Source organism: Anolis carolinensis, chromosome 6 (assembly GCF_035594765.1).
Source record: "Anolis carolinensis isolate JA03-04 chromosome 6, rAnoCar3.1.pri, whole genome shotgun sequence".
Classification (NCBI taxonomy): Eukaryota; Metazoa; Chordata; class Lepidosauria; order Squamata; family Dactyloidae; genus Anolis; species Anolis carolinensis.
This window is the reverse complement of record NC_085846.1, coordinates 43,387,109-43,411,215: the sequence shown is the minus strand read 5'-3', so window position 1 is coordinate 43,411,215 and position 24,107 is coordinate 43,387,109. Positions and strand designations below refer to the sequence as shown.

At 39.0% G+C, this 24,107-nt stretch overlaps 1 protein-coding gene across 2 annotated transcripts in view; it reads right to left on the bottom strand.

Moving 5' to 3' along the window:
* Window positions 1–983: 983 nt before the first annotated feature.
* The window catches only part of sh2d4a (SH2 domain containing 4A), a 35,482-nt gene continuing 12,358 nt past the window's right edge, over window positions 984–24,107 (bottom strand). The window contains exons 4-10 of one of the 2 annotated variants that reach the window (XM_062984237.1): window positions 22,403–22,550; window positions 15,193–15,273; window positions 13,731–13,830; window positions 9,001–9,220; window positions 7,445–7,572; window positions 4,590–4,810; window positions 984–2,866 (exon numbers count right to left, since the gene is read on the bottom strand). In XM_062984237.1, the coding sequence (XP_062840307.1) occupies window positions 2,774–2,866; window positions 4,590–4,810; window positions 7,445–7,572; window positions 9,001–9,220; window positions 13,731–13,830; window positions 15,193–15,273; window positions 22,403–22,550 (991 nt within the window). In that variant the 3' untranslated portion in view covers window positions 984–2,773. Of the gene's footprint in view, window positions 2,867–4,589; window positions 4,811–7,444; window positions 7,576–9,000; window positions 9,221–13,730; window positions 13,831–15,192; window positions 15,274–22,402; window positions 22,551–24,107 lie in introns of both variants that reach the window. The other variant, XM_062984236.1, reaches the window with a different exon arrangement.

The window sequence follows — 24,107 nt, the reverse complement described above, 5'->3', positions numbered from 1 at the left end:
ATATATAATGCGAATATTGTGATATGTTAATAATATAATATATTGTATGTACATATAACTTGTAAGCTGCTCTGAGTCCCCTTCAGGGTGAGAGAGGGTGGGGTATAAATGTAGTAAACAAATAGATAAATAAATAATTGTTGTTTGGCAGGGGGGGGTTGCACTACAAATAAGACATGTGCAGTGTGCATAGGAATTTGTTTGTATTTTTTTAAATAATTAGGCCCCTCAACAATCTGAGGGGCCATGAACCAGCCCTCCACTTAAAAAGTTTGAGGACCCCTGGGATACAGCATTTATCTGGAATAATCTGAATATATTTTTAAAAGATGGAATGAGCAGAAACGGAATATTCTGGGAAAAAGAACCATCGGGACTGCACAACATGCGGACCGGATGTAGCCCTCACAAGGCGTTGGTGACTCAACCTAAGCCTCAGACAAAGTTTACATGAAGTGTTACAGAAGAGTAGCCATCTGAACCCGTAATTTCCTCCTCCAAGTGTTTGATCTCTATGCGTTTCCTTTCTCTGCACCAGAGTTACCAAACAAACCTGTAACAAAGGGGGAACTACCAATCGATCCAGTCGGAATACTGGAAGTGCTGGTTTCAATTGGAAACGTGGCCTGGGGAAGTTGTTGGACTCGGGGATTGGGAACTGGTTAACCGCTGAACCTAAAGTAAAACTTACCAATAGTTTCTCTTCCTCCTGGAAAGAAGTAACTAGTGGAGCGCCACAGGGTTTTGTCCTGGGCCCAGTGCTGTTCAACATCTTTATCAATGATTTGAATGATGGAATAGAGGGCATGCTTATCAAATTTGCAGATGACATCAAATTGGGAGGGACAGCTAAAACTAATAAAATTAATTTCAACAGGAAGTGATGTAAGGTACTACACTTAGGCAGAAATGCACAGATCTAGGAGGGGGTGACATTTAGCTTGAAAACGGTTGCCATTGTTTAAATAAAAAGTTGCAATCGGTTAAATAAAAAGAAAGACTAAAATATAAATATATTTTTCTGATACATCCTGATTTACATACAAGTAGATAACACTGTTAATAAAAAAAAAGTCATTCTGGGAGATTTAGGTACCAGCCTGTGCAGAGTAGCCTGTGACAATATTTTGGCCACTCTGTCTTTATTTTGGCAAACTGATGCTTTTTTTCCCTCTTGATCCTTACATTTAGTAATTGAAGAACTAAAGCATAATTGTAATGGGGTTCAGGCAATGATTTTGTTCTATATTCTTATAGCGACAGCATTTCATTCCAAGCATACAGCATATCATCCAATGTTTCCTAGATATAAATTGCAAGCTCCTTTCATACATCACTATTTCCATACCCTAGCGTATTCTTCAAGAGCACTTGTGGTCTGAAACTGTAATAAAATTCATTCATACAAGACCACATTACTAAAGATGCTCATCTATTGATCTCCTTAGCTTCTCGCTGTTTTGAATTGACATCTGAAGCACAACATCTGTTTCCCTGATCTAGATAGGCAGCTGTGGACTTGCGAAAGGGAGCACCAGTATAATGGTACATCGTGTCTATGTGCACAAATGGACAAGCGGGCACACTAGATACTTTGGTTATTCTCACACAAAATGTAACATCTAGAGACCTGAGCCAGGATCTAAAGGGGGAAGAATTATAACTATGTGCACAACCCTATCCTTTGTTAAATACAACCCCAGAAATTTCCTAAAAGGGAAGAATAATTTCTCATTTACACTTGCATGGCAAAAGGGTTCAGGGGGGAAGAGATCTCCTTTTCAGGAATTGGTCTAAAGAAGACGGTTATAGCTGTGTTTACATAAAGGACTTTTGGCCCAATATAAGAATGCTTTCAAGTTTTTATGGCAGCCTTCCCCAATCTGGCATTCTTGAGATGTGCTTGGCTCAGTCTACACTGCGTATGATAGGATTTATAGTCTAATAAAGTAGTTTCCAGGAGGCCCTGATGGCGCAGCAGGTTAAAGCTGCTGAACTTGTTGACCAAAAGGTCGGTGGTTCAAATCCGGGGAGGGAGTGAGCTCCCGCTGTTAGCCCCAGCCTCTGCCAACCTATCAGTTTGAAAACATGCACATGTGAGTAGATCAATAGTAGGAAGGTCACGGCGCTCCATGCAGTCATGTCGGCCACATGAGGTGTCTACGGACAACGCTGGCTCTTTGGCTCAGAATTGGAGATGAACACCAACCCCCAGAGTTGGACACGGCTAGACTTGATATCAGGGGAACCTTTACAGTAGTTTCCAAACTTTGGTCCTCCAGGTTGTTGGTCTTTAGTTCCCAGAGTCTCCAGCCAGTTTGGCCATTCAGGAATCCCAGGAGCTAAAGTCCAAAACATCTGGAGGACCAAAGTTCAGGAACCACTGGTATAACACGTCTGGAAAGAGCCATGGTGGAGAAGACTGCTTCCCAGGAAATGTGAATTGTACTTTGGACATTTTTTACATTGTTTCATTTAACAGTATACATAAGGGCAGGAATCAGCATAAACAAAGACATTGGTGTAAAGCTTGATACTGCCAGTGTCATTCACAGTGGCTTTATACTTTTCCTGTTTTCTTCAACATTTGGTTCCTGTTTCTTCACGTCTTGATGGTGCTTCTAGATCCACAACTGCTAACAGCAATCAACACTTTACTTCTCTAATACACTGATATTTTAAAGTTTGCAATTAAAGAGGCAACTGTAGCAACTGAAGGGTTTTTGGCAGTAGTTGGCACCTGTCCATTCAAGAAAATTCTGTCCTCATGGTCTCATTCAAAAAGATCAAGGTAATCTGGCTCCAAGCGTCTCTGGCCGCAGGGATAACGCAGAAGTTCCTTCCCCAAAGATGTGATGGGCTCATCCTAAGAAAAAGCAAATCATTGCAGGTAAGAATTCATTTGTCTACATTTGTGTTCCAGAGAACTAACATTCAATCATCAGTTGGTTTTCTACATATGACTAATTTATTTAATTGTAGCTAAAACTTTTAAACCAAAAAATGTAAGCATGTAATGTATCTAAGCATCTAAAAGTTCATGGAAGGACAGCCTTTATATTTTAAGGAGCATTCATGGAAGGCTCTTGAGTCACTGAATAAGTCTAAACCAGTAGTTTTCAACCTGGGGTCCCCAGATGTTTTTGGCCTTCAACTCCCAGAAATCCTAACAACTGGTAAAATGGATGGGATTTCTGGGAGTTGTAGGCCAAAAACATCTGGGGACCCGAGGTTGAGAACCACTGGTCTAAACCAACAACATGAACAGGACCCTCATATTTTGGGGTGTATATGTATTTTTACCCCCCTGACTTTAGGGTTCAGGTGGCCTGGAGGACTCATACATAATGCCTGAAGACATTTTTAGAAACTTATCCCAATTCATTGTATTCAATTTATGCCTAAATCTTGTAAATCTCAGATTCTCAAACCACCATCTAAACCAGTAGTTCTCAACCTTCCTAATGCCATGACCCCTTAAAACAGTTGAGAAACACTGATCTAAACTTTTGTGCCTTCTGGCCAGTTCCAACCTAAGGTCCTTCTCTAGAACAGAGTGAATATGCTTGTCCAGTTTAAACCAGTGAGGACGAGACACAAAGATATGGATTTTCTTCTGTTTGATATGGCCTATTATGTATTCTCGGAGTGTTTTTTAGCACACACTTTTGGTAGAAACCAAAAGAATTGTCAACAATCTATCACACATCAAAAACTGTAGGATTCCTATAAGGGGTAAGTGTTGAAAACCGCCAACACCCTTTGCTTGGTTATAAACTTGCAAAAGAAATTGCTTTCATGACTTTGCAATAATATAAAATGCTGGGTATGTGGGAATCTTTAATGTTAATTGGGCTAATGTTTGAAGGCACATTGATCTAGTTGTACAATAAAAATGATGATATTGACTAGATACTCCTTTAATTAATGGTCAAAAAAATTACAAAGCAATTGCAAATCTGGAGAAACAAGCTGTTATTAAATAAAAGTGGAAGAAGTGAGCATTTTTCAGAAATGTAGAATAATTTCAAAATTACAACAAACATGGCGCATGAGCTTGTATGTACAGAATGAAGAACTGCGTTTTTTCCCCTCCACAACAATTCTTGGACTTTGTAGTAAATAAAATGCTAGAGTCCTTATCCACCTTGCTTTTAGTTTCTGTGCATGTTCCTCTGTCCTCTCCTTCTAACTGATTTATTTTCTTAGGCCCCATCTACACTGCCATACAAAATCCAGATTATCTGATTTGAACTGGATTATATGACAGTGTAGCGCATATAATCCAGTTCAAATCAGATAATCTGGATTATCTGATTTGATAATCTGGATTATATGGCAGTGTAGGTCCAACCTTAGATTGCCTCTTTTACCTCCTCCTCATATGTGTGCCTTCAAGTCATTTAAAAGGTATAGTGACCCCAAGGCAAACCGATCAGAGGATTTTCTTGGCAAGATCTTTTCAGAGGAGATTTGCCATTGCCTTCATCTGAGACTTCCATTTATACAGGATACCTCACTTTCAGTCATGTAGAAATAGACGGTTTCTTTAACATAATCATATTATAGGATGAAACAACAGGGCCCACCTTGTGGTAGTCAACCAGGTCGGCCAACGTTGAATGCTGTAGCTGATCCACACCCAGGAAACTATAAGAGTCGCCAGAAGCATCTATCAGGAAGTGTTTGCAACCTTCCGCTGACAAATACGAAAGAACATAGCCTTTGATCTTTTCACTGACTCGGATCAGAAAACTCCCAGGTGTCAAACCATTTAGCAGTTCTTCTGCTTTCTTGATGGTTAAAATACCTGTTCCAAAAACAAAGACAAGAGCAACATACTTGTTGAATGTGGAACCCTTCATGTGGATTTCTATCTTTTCAATAATGTGGAAGGACACTTTAGGATGTGTTGTCGAAGGCTTTGTTGTGAGTCTTCAGGACTGTATGGCCATATTCTAAAAGCATTCTCTCCTGACGTTTCGCCCACAACTATGGCAAGCATCCTCAGAGGTTTAGGGGGGTCTGTTGGAAACTAAGTAAGTGAGGTTTATATATCTGTGGGGTATCCAGGGTGGGGGAAAGAACTCATGTCTGCTTGAGGTACGTGTGAATGTTGCAATTGCAACCTTGATTAGCAATTTAATGGCCTGCAGTCTCAAGGTCTGGCTAAGAGAATCCTTTGTTGGGAGGTATTAGCTGGCCTTAATTGATTCTTGTCTGAAACATCCAATTCACAATGGAAAAAGAAAATGAAGGATAACTCCCATTTCTAGATGTCCTGGTCATCGGCAAACCCAATCAACAATTGGGTCACACATACGGAAAGATATATACATAAAATTTCTAATCATCACCCAAGTCAAAAAAGAAGTACAATCAAAGCCCTGGCAGACCGTGCACAAAGAATCTGTGAACACTACCTCCTCCAAGGTGAACTAAACTACCTAAACTGAGCTCTACAGGCCAATGGATACTCCACCACAGATATCAGAAGAGTTTAAGGCCAAGAACAAGCCATGAGAGTAAAGACCCAGAGGAAAAGTGTTCTTACCATACATCAAGGGAACCACTGACCGCATAGGGAAGCTGATGAAGAAACACAACAGACAAACAGTCTACAGACCCACAAAGAAAATCTAACAAATGCTACATTCAGCGAAGGACAAGAGGAATCCTATCACCTCTGCCGTGGTCCACTGTATACCATCCAGCTATGGACAAGTCTACATAAGGACCACCAAACACAACATTGCCCAAACACGAATTAAGGAACATGAAAGACACTATAGACTGATTCAACCAAAGAAGTCAGCCATAGCAGAGCACTTGATGAACCAACCTGGACACAGCATATTATTTGAGAACACAGAAATGGTGGACCACTCTAACAACTATCATGTCAGACTTCACAGGGAAGCCATTGAAATCCACAAGCATGTGGACAATTTCAATGGAAAGGAGGAAACAATGAAAATGCATAAAATCTGGCTACCAGTATAAAAAAACTCTCAAATCAGAACAGTAAATAAACAGCAACAATCAAAAAGCAGGGGAATTCCAGATAAGAATCAATTAGGGCCAGCTAACACCTCCCAACAAAGGATTCAATCAGGCAGCTACCCGCCAGACCTTGTAACTGTGGGCCATTAAAATGCTAATCAAATTGCAACATTCGCATGTACCTCAAGCAGACAAAAGTTCTTTCCTCGAACCTGGATAGTCCACAGCTATATAAACCTCACTTACTTAGTTTCCAACAGACCCCTCAACTTCTGAGGATGCCTGCCATAGTTGTGGGAGAAACATCAGGAGAGAATGCTTCTAGAACATGGCCATACAGCTTGGAAGACTTACAACAACCTAGACACCTTAGGATGTTTGCAATCCCTGTCACTCACTTTCCCACTCAACATCACATGACATAAATGTGTTGCTCCTGCCATTTAAAAAATATTTTTAAAATCTCCACTAAACACTATTAGTCAAAGTAGTCTTGTGAAACATAACATCTCCCTCCATCTTCGTATTTCTCCATGAGATGGACTATAATCCTGCAGATTTCTTGATCATGATGTTGGGAGTTCGTGGGACCTTATAATGCTCACTGCTAAACAGGATTCTAAGTCAAAATTATGTCAGCACACTTACATAATGTTTACTACTCAAAAAAGACAAATGCTAACAAAACTGATATTTTATAGAAGTTGCATGCTATTCAGGTTTACATGTCTTCATTTATTAAATTCTATTAAACCCCCTGATGAAGATTTTGTAGTTTCCTTGGGGAAAAAGATGCCTACACTGATTAGAACATAAGACTATTGCATACAGACTATTTCCAGACCTATCTGGTGGTGCATGGCAGTGAAGGAAGCTTTATTTCTCCACCAGTATTACATTTCCACAATGTTTGATAAACATCAGGGGCAATATATCAACATACTGAAACCTTGAGAGCTTGTGTTTTGACCAATTTGCACTAATTTTTGCAGCCAAAATCAGTCATAGAGGTCATTGTTTTAAAATACTTGAAAATTGATGTAGCCTGAATAGAAAGCTAAGGGTTGGGTCCTTGGCTGTTGGACAGAGCTTGCAACATCTCTCCTTAAATGTGAGTTATTGCATTATTGGTTACAGGTGCCAGTAGATCAATGGTTCTTAACCTGGCACCTGGCAGATGTTTTTGGCCTTCAACTCCCAGAAATCCTAATAACTGGTAAACTGGCTGGGATTTCTGAGAGTTGTAGGCCAAAAATATCTGGGGATCCCAGGTTGAGACCCACTGCAGTAAATGATAGTCACCATTGCTATTGTTTGCTCCATCAATGTGCCATGTTACACCTTAATACTACGTTTTAATGTTTCTTTTTATTTTGTTTTCAAAGAAAGGTTTGGAAGGTTGTCCTATCACCTTCCAACCCAACAGGGGCTGTGTCCTCACCATGAAACCAGGGTGCTATGTAATCCGTTGATTTCTCAAAGCCAGCTCGGAGGGGAAGCTGCTCTTCTTTGAACCACCGAATAATACCTTCCTCAGTAGAACTGGAGACTGTTCGCTGTATTCCCCGTCTTCTGTCAAAGCAAAGAAATTGGTGGTTTGCCATTTTTACAATCTGCCCGAGGATTATGTTCTATGCTAATGCAATTTAACACACATAAAACATTACTATTCAGAATAAAGTATTTCAATTCATTGCAGTGCAGGCTCTTGGTTTGGTAGGGTCACGGGCAAAATCGATCTTCCTGCCGTAGCAGCCAAAGCTCTTTTACTTGCCCTCTTCTTTTGAACCCAAGCAAGTGTGTGAGGCTCATGAACACCTATAAATCTTCACTACTCGTTGCTCACTCAGATAAGCCTACTTAACAGCAAGGGGAGCAGTAGGAAGTCCAAGAGACTACAGGGATTAACAGACAACTCCTCTCTGCAAAGCACGTGTCCAACCATGTCAATTACACAGAAGGAGAAAAAATTATACACATTATAAAAGTGAAAATCTGTATGTGTGTATGTGGCTCAGACAGCCTCTGGCCTCCACAAATTCTAAAGTTCCCAGTGATGAGGAGTCACCAAGTCACTCCTTCCAAGGCCATTGCAGGTTATAGCGAGCACATTCCAGTGTTCCTTTCCCTGCCCATTTGCATGACCCCACCCACTGCCTCTCCCTTAACCCTTTCCTACCCTTTCCTATGACACACAGTAATTGAACAATACTAGAGAGAGGTTTGGGGAGAATTCACCATGATATATAAGAGTTGTAGGGACTGGGGTGTATAGTTTCACCTGCAATCTAATAGCACTCTGAACCCCACCAATGATGGCCCTGGAACTAACTTGGCACCCAGACCCAACACGGCTGTCTTTGCATACTGGTGGGATTTGGGGCTGATTGACCTTGACATCCAGGAATTATAGTTCACCTGTATTCAGAGCCTCATAAAACCATAGGTAAGGAAAGAGACCTTCAAAGGTCATCTAGACGGTCTCATAGGAACATAGGTAAGGAAAGTGACCTCCAAAGGCCATCTAGATGGTCTCATAAGGAGCAAAGAGACCTTCAAAGACCATCTAGATGATCTCAAAAGACCATAGGTAAGCAAAGAGACCTCCAAAAACCATCTAGATGGTCTCATAAGACCATAGGTAAGGAAAGGGGCCCCCAAAGACCATCTAGACAATCTCATAAAACCATAGGTATGGAAAGGGACCCTCAAAGGCCATCTAGACAGTCTCATAGGACCATAGGTAAGGAAAGTGACCTCCAAAAGCCATCTAGATGGTCTCATAAGGCCGTAGCTAAGCAAAGAGATCTTCAAAGACCATCTAGACGATCTCATAAGACCATAGGTAAGCAAAAAGACCTCCAAAGACCGGGTAGACGTAGGTCAACCCTAAGTCTAAAGTTTAGGACAGGGGCCAGGTAAATGACATTGGAGGGTCGCATCCGGCCCCCGGGCCTTAGTTTGGGGACCCCTGAGCTAAAGCTTTGAGAGACTCACCTATCTGGTCTTCCATTGGTTACTCCAGGAGCAGGTAGATTCTTCGGCTTAGGTGGCAAAGGAGGGGGAACCAGCTGTTTTTGCTCTGATGCTTTAAAGATCTTTGAAACTTCGGCTGCTTTTCCTTTGTGGATCCCTTGCAACGAGAGCCTTTTGTAGTCATCTCGGGCATGTTTGGCAAGGGAGCTTCGCCTCTCGTCAGCTGCTTTTGACCGTTGCACTGCAGCAGTTAAAGAACAATTTTAGTCCTTCTTTCAAGACTGAGGCTGAATCAAACCCCACATTTTCTGTGTTGAACTTGAATATATGGCAGTGTTGACTTACATAACCCAGTTCAAAGCAGATATTGTGGGATTTTCTGCCTTGAGATTCTGAATTATATGGCTGTGTGGAAGGGCCTTAAGGCATCTATGCTAGTACTGATGTAGCAGAACCCAGCAGGAAGAAAAGAGATGCAACATTGCTTTGCAATACATAATATACATTTACAGTCAGCCTTCCGCATTCCCTGGGATTAGGGGCACAACACATTTTTAAACCCAGAGATAATTATCTCCTTTCCAGGAATCTCTGGATTCTTTAGCATTATTCTATCTATAGTCACCATCCAGAGGAGGTTGACCTACTAATGCCCAGAGAGGTTTTCTCTATCTGGATTTCTAAATCAGCCAGTGTGAATCTATTGTAAAGATGGGAAGGTCTGAGGAAAAATTGAAATACTGGGGGGAAAAGTATTTCTTCTGTTTTTTTTCCAAAATTATTTTTTCCAGAAAAAAAATTAGGTGGGAAAATGTGTAGAAACAAAAAGTCTCTGAAATCTTTCATTAAGGTATTCATGTTATATAGTTTGAATACCATGTCATAGATATAGTACTTATCATTGGAAATGAACATAGTATAAACACTTTCCATTTTTTTCTGGAAAAAAAGACTTTGGGAAAAAAATGGGGGAAAAACTTTTCCCTCCAATTTTTCCAGGTTTTTTCCAGGTCTTCCCATCTCTACTCTATTGTCAGTTTCCAGCAGACATTGACAGTAAAGTCACACGGGAGGATACAGAGATTCCTGGAAAGAATATATTACAGTAGAGTCTCACTTATCCAACGTTCTGGATTATCCAACGCATTTTTGTAGTCAATGTTTTCAATGCATTGTGATATTTTGGTGCTAAATTCATAAATACAGCAATTACTACATAGCATTAATGTGTAATGAACTACTTTTTCTATTGAATTTGTTATATAACATGATGTTTTGGTGCTTAATTTGTAAAATCATAACCTATTTTGATGTTTAACAGGCTTTTTCTTAATCTGTCCTTATTATCCAACATATTCGCTTATCCAACGTTCTGCCGGCCCGTTTATGTTGGATAAGTGAGACTCTACTGTAATCACATCTGTTAGTAATCAAATTTTTAAAAGCTAAACCTGCACATTGAGTCTTTTCAACGCAGCATTGTTTTAGTGATTTTACTTGATCTGGCCACCAGTAGCATTGCAGGCTAGTGAAAATATGAAGTGCACAAAGAAGCTTCAATTTCTTTCTTACTTTAATTTATAAGCATATAGGGAAAATAATAATAAAATTGCACAGACAGACTACAAACAGAGGCACAACTACGTGGCCCAAATGATTCATTGGAACTTATGCCTCAAGTATCACCTTCCAGCAGTAAAGAACTGGTGGGATCACAAACCTGCAAAAGTATTAGAAAATGAGTATGCAAAGATACTGTGGGACTTCCGAATCCAGACTGACAAAGTTCTGGAACACAACACACCAGACATCACAGTTGTGGAAAAGAAAAAGGTTTGGATCACTGATGTTGCCATCCCAGGTGACAGTCGCATTGACGAAAAACAACAGAAAAAACTCAGCCGCTATCAGGACCTCAAGATGGAAGTTCAAAGACTCTGGCAGAAACCAGTGCAGGTGATGGGCACACTGGGTGCTGAGCCAAAAGATCTCAGCCGGCATTTGGAAACAATAGACATTGACAAAATTACGATCTGCCAACTACAAAAGGCCACCCTACTGGGATCTGCATGCATCATCCGAAAATATATCACACAGTCCTAGACACTTGGGAAGTGTTCGACTTGTGATTTTGTGATATGAAATCCAGCATATCTATCTTGTTTGCTGTGTCATAATAAAATAATAATAATAATAATAATAATAATAATAATAATAATAATAATAAACTTTATATCTTATTTCACCCTATCGCCCATAAGGGACTCAGGGCAGATTCCAACAAAAAACGGCATACATTCAATGCCTTCAAAAAACAAATATTGGCATAAAATTCCAACAAGATTCCACATATGAATACAGCGTTAAAAACCTAACATCAAAGTAAACCTCCCTCCAGCCTTCTCTCAGTCATGAAGGTTGTGAAATGGTTTCTAAAGTCATGGAATATAAATTATGTAAATAAAAAATGGCTCCAAAATGTTCTGCCCTTGAAGAAAACTGTAGTCTGTCTCCAGTCAACCCAAGGTAATCCTGCTGTGGAATTTCTCAGAACTCAGGAAATACATTGAGGTGGGAAGGACAGGATGGGAGAACACAACAGATGCAGAGGAAAGCAAGAAAACAAAACAAGCCTGGAGCAGTAGAACACAGCTGTAGTTTCCGGTCAGATTGTCAAGGTGAAATTCAGGCTCCCTTTTTAGAATTTGTAAATTGAACATGTGTAATGCAGTGTTTTATATTTCTGTTCTCTTGTGTGTCTAATTTGCAAATGGAATTAATGAAGGCCAGTGACCTTACCAATGTTCTTTCCATTAACTGCTCTGTATCTAAGAAAACAAGTCGAACTTGTAGATTTCTGGTGGCTTCAACCACCTTAAATACTTTCAAACTCCTTTTGGCTTGTTTATGCAAGAGGTGCAGTTCAATGACTCATGTGATGCAATTCCATAATTCTTTTTTTATAGCTTTCCTTTTTATTTCATACACAGACACAACTAAGGTTGCAGTTTGAAGAATAAGACTGAGAGGGGTTCCTCTCCTCTATTTTGTAACTCTTCTCATCCCAAACTACTTTCAATTCACCTAGGGAAAAAGGCAACAGTAACAGACCTCTTAGAACCCGTCTACACTGCCATATTACCCATATAGTCAAAGCAGATAATCCAGATTATCTGCCTTAGAACGGAATGATATGAGCGTCCACAGCCATATAATCTAATTCAAAGCAGATAATATGGATTTTATATGGCAGTGTAGATGCTAGTCATGTGCATTTGTATGGAATCACAATCCGTTTTGTTTTGTTTCATTTGTTTCAGCTCGTTTTCATTTTCATCTCCGGTTCCAAAAATGGGGCGCCTATCTGAATGGGATTTTCGTCTTGCGTCCAAAAAACCCAAAAAATTTCAGAACATTGTCAGCAATGGGAGGGCATCTGAGGCTCACTCCGCACTCAGTTTTAGGGCTAGAGGAATTAAAATCGCCACACACGGAGAGCATATAGACATGATAGTCTGATACGATAGTTTTTAGAGTGATCCAGCATTTCTGTGTTCCCAAATTCAACCAGAAAAGTTAGCCATAGCAGAGCACTTGATGAACCAACCTGGACACAGAATATTATTTGAGAACACAGAAATGCTGGACCACTCTAACAACTATCATGTCAGACTATACAGAGAAGCTATTGAAATCCACAAACATGTAGACAATTTCGACAGAAAGGAGGAATCCATGAAACAAAATTTGGCTACCAGTATTAAAAAAAAACTTTAAAATCAAAACAGTAAATAAGGAACAACACTCTGAAAACAGATGAATTCCAGACATGGATCAATCAGGGGCAGCTAACACCTCTGAACAAAAGATTCCCCCAGGCAGGAAGAAGCCAGGATATGAATCAGGCAAGGCCATTAATGCTAATCAAGGTGATTAATTAAAACATTCACACTGGCCTCCTATAGACAAGAGTTCCTTATTCCACCCTGGACCTTCCACAGATATATAAACTTTCCTAGATTAGTTTTTTCCAATATGCCTCACAACCTCCGAGGATGCCTGCCATAGATGTGGGTGAAACATCAGGAGAGAATGCTTTTGGAACATAGCCATACAGCTCAGAAAACACAAAACAACCCTGTGATTTCAGCCATGAAGCCTTCAACAACACAACAATAGTACAAATATGCACCCGATATACTCTACATATCTCAGTCAATAAGTCAACCAAAAAACCTAGGATGATTTATTTATGTCCCCTTCTACACTGCCATATAAAATCCATATTATCTGCTTTGAACTGGATTATCTGGCAGTGGAGACTCATATAATCCAGTTCAAAGTAGATAATGTGTATGATCTGATTTGATAATCTGGATGACATGGCAGTGCAGAAGGGGCCTAAGAGTCAATATGAGTACTGTACTTTAGCAAAAGTTGAGTTCATCCTGGGAGAACCTAAAAGAACGATTTCAACTCTTTCCACTATGGCACCAGCTCTGGCTTTTTGAATGCCTGGATGAGGATGTGGAAGCTGAGGCCAACCATCTCCATGGAATAGCCTTCAACTTAGCCACGGGTTATATGAAAATCCAAACCTGACCTTGTGTTATAGATGCACTTTACTTCCACATAAGCATATATGATAATTTTCCATTGAGCACATACTCTAAAGTCTTTCATCACCTAATTCCATATTAAGTGAATGAAGGATGAGAATCTCCCCTCCAAATGACTGCCCAATGACTTACAAGTTTCCAGCCAACTGGGATCTTCTTTTTCCAGTTTATGAACAGACTCTTCTTGTGCTCCAGTCTCATCCATGGTTGTCTTTACTGGATTTTCTTTGCTCTGTCATAAATATACAAAGCCAGAACTCTCATTTAGGATACCAGCTAGCATTTCACATTATAACCAGCAACGCTCGGAGTTAACAGGCAGTTTAAGCAAAAGAAGACTATTGATAGTTAATTCAGTACAACCCACCGCTGTTAAACAAACAGAATTAACAAAACACAAGCAAAGCATTTCTTTCACCTTCTTCAGTTGCTAAAGAGTCTGCAACTGAAGAATGTGGAAGCTGAAATGCTTTGAACACTTTTGAAAGTTCCAGTTCTGAAGCACACACACATATATGCAGTTTGTTTCCTAAAAATACCAAATACAAAAATTTAGGACTTTTTTTAAAAGAGAGGAAACTGCTGGAAATTACAACCTTCTTCAAGCCTCCTCTAGTAATTTGTTTATCTATAATCTTGTTGCTTACTTATTGCATGTATGTTCTGATATGCAGCTTTCTTTCCTTGCTCTATGTTTTCCTGAAAAGTTGTGGGAGGGGCTGCAGACTACATGATCCGCTCTAGGACGGGCACAGAGCACAGATTTCTTTAGACTTTGGGGCTGCTCAGAACGCAGACTTGCAAACTCTTGCCTGCTGTTTATTCTAAGAGAGATGTTTTGATCAGATAGCACACAGAAACTATCTCAAACATATCTGTAACTGAATGATAAGTTGTGTACTTATGAATGTATGAAGGCTCTGAGTAAACCAAATATGTTATTTTTACCAAAGTCTATTTTATTTTGTTTCTTGAGTGCATAATATAAAGCTATTTGTTTTACGGGAGTGTAGATATATTTTTGTGCACTGAAAAACACTGCTATTTTTATGCATGGGCATATTCTCTATTTCCTAACAGACCAGAGACAACAAGTTATTCAGTCTAACAACTGAAGACAATTGCTTTGCATAGTTACATTTGGTTGTATACCACTTCTACTCAAATGGGTTTTTGGCTCTTCTGTAAAAGGTTATGATCTTTAAAAAGTCACGATTTCTAAAAGTGTTGAAGACTATATAGCAAGCTGAAAATATAACTAGTTAAGTCTACTGTTTCCAATAATTTGAGGTGTTTTTCTTTCTAATTGTTTATAGGCTCTTCCGGATAGGGCCAATATGCAAGGGGATTGTGGTATTTGTTACCATAGTTCTCTCCCTACACCCACAACCCCAAAATATCCAATACAAATTGATCTAGAAGTGATAGCACCTGGCAAAACTAAAGGGAACTATGTTGGAAGATTCTTCTCTAGATCGAACAAGAAGAGCCCTGTGTCAACATGCATGTCAACATGGCTCATGTCTATAGAAGGACAAGGTGCAAACATGATGTTTGGTATAGTATGCTCCCAGAGAAAAATTTGTTTTCTTACCTGCAAATTGCCATACTTCCTTGAATGCCTGACAGAGTCTGCCAACATCTCCTCTATGCCTCTTAGTTTATTTGCAGAAGGCTAAAACCCAACCAAAAGAAATATGAGATTATCAACTTTGCATATCTAGGTTCCAAGGATATATAGGCTAGAGGGCACCCATATTTGCAGACAGGATTAAGGATCTAAAAGAATCCTTCATTGGGTAAACAGAGGAGAAAAAAACAATGATTTCTAATATTTCCTGCTTCTTGGCAGGGGGTTAGACTGGATAGCCCATGAGGTCTCTTCCAACTCTATGCTTCTACCTATCTTGTATTACTTACTGATTTTCACTAGGGAGGGGAGAAAGGAAGGAAGAGCCAGCTTTAGGCAACCAATGTATATATAGCAGGTGTTCAACTATTTATCTATCAGATGTGCAAATGCAACTATCATTTTATGCATACATTATTCCTTGTTGCTGCAAATAATAGCAACACTTTCCAGGGTCTTCTGCTTAGATACCACATAAGAAATAATCCTTTCACTGGAGCTCACTAAAGGAAAGGTGGAATAGTAAAACTAATCATAACACTATATAGAATGATTTTTGTTCCTGGGTTATAGATGTCATTTCTTAATTAGTTCTATCATAAAAACATGGGAAAAGTTTATTAAACTGCAAAAACTTTGTTTTTGCAGGACATCCTGCAGCACATTTTGCTTGAGTTTTTCATTGAATATCTCATAGAATCTCAACCAATCCAATACCGTTTGTGGCAGCCACTAAAACAAAGTTTCTGGGGTAGAACAACTACAGTAGAGTCTCACTTATCCAGTATTCACTTATCCAACGTTCTGGATTATCCAATGCAGTCTGCCTTTTAGTAGTCAATGTTTTTCTAGTCAATCTTATCATTCCATTGTGATGTTTTGGTGCTAAATTGGTAAATACAGTAATTACTACATAATTGCTGTGTATTGAACTGATTTTTTGGGTCAAATTTGTTGTAACAATGATGTTTTGGTGCTTAATTTGTAAAATCATCAAGTAATTTGATGTTTAATAGCCTTTTCCTTAATCCCTCCATATAATAATAATAACAACAACAACAACAACAACTTTATTTTTATACCCCGCCCCGGAGGGACTCGGAGCGGCTTACATGGGGCCATGCTCGACAACAATACAATAGCAGCAATAAAACAATAAAACAAAACATATCCAACATATTCGCTTATCCAACGTTCTGCCGGCCTGTTTATGTTGGATAAGTGAGACTCTACTGTACTTTCAAAGTAAATACTACACAAACAGGAAATAACACTTTCAAATCAAGAACAGAAAACATTTCAAATTATAATCATTGATGTAAATAATCACTATTTTTCATTAACCTTTCCATCCCACCATTCCTTCAATGAGTTTCCATGGCCTCCATACCACCACCACTTTATCCTGACAATAACAATGTGAGATAGATTAAGCTAAGAAAGACTAACTGGCTTGAAGCTACCCTGCAAATGTCATTGTTTACTAGGACTAGAAGAGAGAGACATCCCAAGTCAACAGCAGCTTATATACAAATGCTCTTGGTCCTTAGTAGATGCCAACTGCCATTGTCCAAAATCTAGTTTAGCATTCTACCTCCCATAATACCCAGCGCTACAAGTCCTTTGATTTATAAAGGGAAACTTAATTTTTTCTCTTATTCCTGCTAATTGTAATTGAAGCATATATACAGTAAACATACATGATGAAAATGTTCCTGTTTTTGCAAGCCTACCCTTCTAGGCCTTTAGGGGAGCACAGCAATTAAAAGGTGGGATTTGGGGGGAGGTTTTTGTGAGGCTCCATGATGTGGCGAGTTAACTGTAAAGGGCACGTGTCGATAGCTGATTGGCTGAGCCAGTCAGGAGCCAGAATTCCGATTGGCTGCTGTCTCTAGCTTGGTACTGAGGCAAACAGTTTTAATTGCCACTTCCATCTCGGAGATGGAGGAGAGCAGCTGACTGAAAATGATCAGGAAGGAAATGGCTGCCATACTCTCCTAAACCTGATTATTTATAAGGCAAACGAGGGATATTTAAAGACTATTTAAAGAGACTGTTTATTCCCTATATTCTCTGTGTGAATTCAGAAAGACTGATGTATATATTGTTGCCCTGTTTGAACTTTTGAACTGAAGTAAAGATACTGCTACTTGTTACACAAGCCTGAGTGACATTTTATTATACTGCAGGGTTTATCTTGATTCAGAAACTGTGGTAAAGCTTCTATTTATTTATTTCTACAACCCTCAACAGTTTTGTGGTTGTGCTGTTGGTACAGGATATTGATCTCTGCAATGATGAAAAAAGTGAATTACACAAATATAAATCGTCTGCATACCTCAGTAACAGGATGCTAGACATTATATCAGTATCAATACGTTTTATTGATTAGCCCATCAGCTGTATCAAAACATTTAACAAACGCTAGACATTATGTGCTGGCAAATATGTGAAGGGAAACATTCGTGGTGAGTCCCAATAGTTTGTTTTACATTGGGCAGAATGGGCCTGGATTCTACCTAAGGTCACTATAAATTAGATGCTGGAAAATTAATGTTTTGTGTGGGGAGGGGGAATACTTTGTCGTATCTTGGTTTTAACACACTGGTTTACACGTGTGTTTGAGTATAAGACGTATAGAAACTAAGGAACATTTTTTTAGCTTGGATTCTGATTTCTGATCTTGCTTGTGAGAAGAATGTTCAATAGTTTTTATACATCTTAAACTTAACATACAATCTTCAGAGCTTATTATATTTTACATGCTCACCTCCAAGCTCTCATATAAGCATCTCTATCAGAGTGAGTATTGCTTCTATTTTCTTGTTTCGTAGTACATGTGATTTTGTGACCAACCTCCTTAACAAACATTCCTTTGCATTAAATATTAACACAGAGACATTCTGTTAGAGACTGGAGTGAAACCTGGAGAAAATTCTTGTCCTTGTTCTAAGTCAGGGTTCATAACCTTGGGACCACGGATATTTTTCAGAGGTCCGTGAACAAGTACCCAAATCGCTGCCCCCCTCTTGCTCTTGATTTTCTTTTGGAGCTTCTAGGGCTTCAATGTGTTCTTGTTATAATATATTTCAAGATGTAAACGTAATGTTTTTAAATGTTCAGTGTAATGTTTTGCTCCTGATGCAGGAGAAAATCAATTTCCAATGTAATAAAGAAAATTTTATGCAAAATTTAACATCTAAATGTTTACATGGGACCCCCGGTGGCACAGTGGGTTAAACCGCTGAGCTGCTGAACTTGCTGACTGAAAGGTCGGCGGTTCAAATCTGGGGAGCAGGGTGAGATCCTGCCGTTAGCCCCAGCTGCTGCCAACCTAGCAGTTTGAAAACATGCAAATGTGAATAGATCATTAGGCACCCCTCCAGCAATTCTCAGCCAGAGTGCTATATTACTTAATGAAACTACAAACTTTGGGATTCAACAGGATTTTATTATAATTAAAATGAAACAGTGGTTCCATAATTTTACAGTGTGCAAAGGGCTGATATCTAAAAGAAGGAAGCTGGATAAGGAATATGGCAGAGTGGTCAGTGAAACTTTCCCTGCATTAAAGGGATAGCAAGAGAATCACTAATGAACATCCAGAATTCTTGTAAATATAGAAATAATGAGAATGAAGAAAGAAAGCTACATCTGCAAGGTTTCCTCAAGCCATAAATGCAGTCGATCTGATGGACACTAAGTCCAAAGTGTCGCTTTCTTAAAAATTTTCAATAAAACTTTGGATTATAAACACGGAAGAATTTTTCTGATTAGAACAGTGGTTCCCAACCTTTGAGCCTCCAGGTGTTTTGGACTTCAACTTCCAGAAATTCCAGCCAGCTTATCAGCTGTGAGGAACTATGGGAGCTGAAGTCCAAAACACCTGGAGGCCCAAAGGCTGGGAACCCCTGGATTAGAACAAAGTCTGAGATTGGGAGCATGAGAAGATCAGTGAAGGGAGATCATAGTTATTACGGGTTTGGAGACAGGTAAAAATTCAATTTAAAACAAAACTGAAGAGAAAAATCTTTGGGTAACGTTGGTTTGTGCAATGTGACCACAAGATATGATTTTAAAAACTGAATGTGGATATGATTTTTAAAGTGATTTCATAATATAGAGATATTGGAACTTAAATGTGAAGTGAATATAAAAATGTTTTATAATGTAATAAATATAAAATTAGCATTATGCAACCATGTTAGTAGGCTGATTCTAATATTTAAGATGAGATAAATGGCATACTGTTCAGTCTGATGTTAACAGGATGCAATGGTGAAATCGCTTAGTAGTACAGTAGAGTCTCACTTATCCAACACTCACTTATCCAACATTCTGGATTATCCAATGCATTTTTGTAGTCAATGTTTTCAATGCATTGTGATATTTTGCTGCTAAATTCATAAATACAGTAATTACTACATAGCATTAATGTGTAATGAACTACTTTTTCTGTCAAATTTGTTGTATAACATCATGTTTTGGTGCTTAATTTGTAAAATCATAACCTATTTTGATGTTTAATAGGCTTTTTCTTAATCTCTCCTTATTATCCAACATATTTGCTTATCCAACGTTCTGCCGGCCCGTTTATGTTGGATAAGTGAGACTCTACTGTATTATAGAAAGCTTGTGGATGATATTTTAATTGTATGTTAATTTTGAGGAGAAGAAAAAATGGCTGTTGAGATATAACACATGTAGGGAAAGAAGATAATTTTTGGATTTTCCATTTGAAGACTTGAAGTCCTTATCTATATATATAAAATGATAAAGTTGTTTGCGCAGTGACTATAACAACAAAACTAAACATCCCAGAAATACGAAATTTGGCAACACAATGCAAAAGCATTCCCTCCCGATTGTAACAACACAACCACACCACAAAACCACAATCCGGACCCACAAAACTCACAACAACGCATCATGCGATAACAACACAACTAAATGCCCCAGAAATACAAAACTTGGCAACATAATGCAAAAGCCTTGCCTCCCAGTTGTAACAACACAACCACACCACAAAACCACACAGGACCCACAAAACTCACAACAACGCATCGTGACTATAACAACACAACTAAACGCCCCAGAAATACGAAACTTGGCAACACAACGCAAAAGCCTTCCCTCCAGGTTGTAACAACACAACCACACCACAAAACCACAATCCGGACCCATAAAACTCACAACAACGCATCGTGACTATAACAACACAACTAAACGCCTCAGAAATACGAAACTTGGCACACAACTAAACGCCCCAGAAATATAAAACTTAACAACACAACACAAAAGCCTTGCCTCCCGGTTGTAACAACACAACCACACCACAAAACCACAATCCGGACCCACAAAACTCACAACAATGCATCGTGACTATAACAACACAACTAAACGCCCCAGAAATACAAAATTTGGCACACAACTAAACGCCCCAGAAATACAAAAATTAACAACACGACGCAAAAGCCTTGCCTCCCGGTTGTAATAACACAACCACACCACAAAACCACAATCCGGACCCACAAAACTCACAACAACGCATCGTGACTATAACACAACTAAACACCCCAGAAATACAAAATTTGACCACACAACGCAAAAGCCTTGCCTCCCAGTTGTAAGAACACAACCACAACACAAAACCACAATCCGGACCCACAAAACTCACAACAACGCATCATGACTATAACAACACAACTAAACGCCCCAGAAATACAAAACTTGGCAACACAATGCAAAAGCCTTGCCTCCCGGTTGTAACAACACAACCACACCACAAAACCACAATCCGGACCCACAAAACTCACAACAACGCATCATGACTATAACAACACAACTAAACGCCCCAGAAATACGAAACTTGGCAACACAACACAAAAGCATTCCCTCCCAATTGTAACAACACAACCACACCACAAAACCACAATCCAGACCCACAAAACTCACAACAATGCATCGTGACTATAACAACACAACTAAACGCCTCAGAAATACAAAACTTGGCAACACAACACAAAAGCCTTGCCTCTCAGTTGTAACAACACAACCACACCACAAAACCACAATCCAGACCCACAAAACTCACAACAACGCATTGTGACTATAACAAATACAAAATTTGACAACTCATCCACCTCCCCAATCCCTACATTCACACTTGGCCTCCAAAAAAACAATTACAATAATAACAATGACAACAACAACAACAATAAGAATCAACACCATCACAGGCAAGAAACAGCCAGGCACTGAGGCTGAGAGGCCAGTCAGTGCTACACTGGGCCTCCAAAAAACAATACAGTAGCATCTAACTTATCCAACCTTCATGACCACTACAACAACAATAATAATAAACACCTACACAGGCAAAACAAAAAAAAAGACTATTGTACCACAATAAAAATATAAACCGCACTCAGTACAATCAGACATTACAATTAACAACAAACCAAAGACAACAGGGATCTCAAGCAATTATCAATCAACACAAAAATTGAAGAAGGTAACAGACTTCAAATACTACTACTAATGTGAGTATAAAGAAGGTGGAGGTCACAGCATAAATACAACCTAATGCAGACTGACCAACACCACCAGACTAAGCCACAGCAACGCGTGGCCGGGCACAGCTAGTACTGTTATATAACAGTTGAAAGGCAGAATGGAAGCCACTTTTTTCTTAATTCTGTTCTTTTTTCTTTGTCTTCTAATTGAGTTTTTTCTTTGTGTGTGTGTTTTTTTCTTTCATTTTTGTTTGTATTTGTAGATTTGTAGTGTATTTGGAAGCTTTCTAGAATATATTCTAATTGGGGACCTCATTGTATGATGATTTTTTAGTTCCCTATGATGCCCTAGGATGCTTCTGCCCAAGTTGAGGGATGGATGGGCATGCAGCCCATCACATGATGTCCCTCAACGTCTGTATGTATGTTTGACGTCCCTCAACAATCACTGGAAGTAACCTACACCTGAAGCAGGACAACCCAAATCCATTCAGTTGACCACCGTGATGACTTTTCAATCATAAAAATATCAGAAGATCTGATCACGACCCAAGGTTATTCTGGACTTCAGCTGTAGTTCCTGGAACCACCATCATATTTTCTCAATATCAATTCTTATTTATTCTTAACATTTGAGTTGCGGCATAAGACTATACAATCACCTGGTCTTGATTTTGGATTGCTGCACCCTTCAGCCAATTCATAGGGCTTTTATTGTCTCTCTGGATTTCTGATCCAAGGTGAGTGTCCGATAGACAATGAGGATGTGACATAACATGATGCTCGGTCACCTCTTCCACTGAACCTCTCCTATAAAAAAGAACAAAAGAGGAATTTTGCAAGAACAAATAATACCATGTTTTTCAAACAACAGGTTTTTCATCAGCACAGATTTGTCTTGCAGTGCTAACAGAAGTTGCAAAAGGAGATACTGTATTTTAGAAATGTGATTAGATTTTCAAAGGGATGTGGTATGAGATGTGAATGTGACTTCACAGCATGAAGACTGTTAAAATTGTTTGTGAAATTAATTATTTCATATATGATTCTGGCATCCAAACTAGTGCCTCTAAGGTTCTTGCTCTGATTTTCCTAACTGCAATGCTTCCATTGTAACTAACCACCTATTCTATTGATATGTCATTCAGTTCACTAAATAGAAGGTGGATTATTATACAGTACTTCACATACTGTATATACCTGAGTATAAGCCTAGTTTTTCAGCCCTTTTTTTAAAACTTAAAAAGCCCCCCCTCAGCTAATACTCAAAGGAGCCCCCGTGGCCTAGGGGATAAAAGCCTCGTGACTTGAAGGTTGGGTTGCTGACCTGAAAGCTGCCAGGTTCGAATCCCACCCGGGGAGAGCGCGGATGAGCTCCCTCTATCAGCTCCAGCTCCATGCAGGGACATGAGAGAAGCCTCCCACAAAGATGGTAAAAACATCAAAACATCCGGGCGTCCCCTGGGCAACGTCCTTGCAGACGACCAATTCTCTCACTCCAGAAGCAACTCCGGTTGCTCCTGACACGAAAAAAAAGAAGCTAATACTCAGTTGGCTTATATTTGGGTCAGCTTATACTCGAGAATATATGGTACATTTATTATTTTTCTCTATTATTATTGATATTATTACATGTATTATTTTTCTCTATTATTGTTGCTACTATTACATTTAATTTACTGTATTTTTATTATTATTATTAATACATTTATTATTTCACTCTGATCTTATTATTATTATTATTATTATTATTATTGCATTTATTATTTTACTCTATTTATTATAACTTGTATTATTTTCCTGTATTTATTATCATTATCATTATTATTATTATTATTATTATTACATGTATTATTTTACTCTATTATTATTAAAAGGATACATAAGTACATTTACATTTTTTTTTCGTGTCAGGAGCAACCTGAGTTGCTTCTGGAGTGAGAGAATTGGCTGTCTGCAAGGACTTTACCCAGGGGACGCCCAGATGTTTTGATGTTTTACCATCCTTATGGGAGGCTTCTCTCATGTCCCCGCATGGAGCTGGAGCTGATAGAGGGAGCTCATCCACTCTCCCCGGGTGGAATTCGAACCTGGCAGCCTTCAGGTCAGCAACCCAACCTTCCAGTCTCAAGGCTTTTATCCCCTAGGCCACCGGAGACTCCATTTACATTGAAGGAGATGAGAATAATGATTTGATCAGAGTTGGACAGTCTTATCTTAAATTGAGCTTTATGTAAGTGTTCAAAAATATTTAACCTACTGATGCCTCAATTAATGTAATTTTATTGGTATCTATTTTTATTTCTGAAATTTACCACCCTCGGCTTATACTGGAGTCAATGTTTTCCCAGTTTTTTTGTAGTAAAA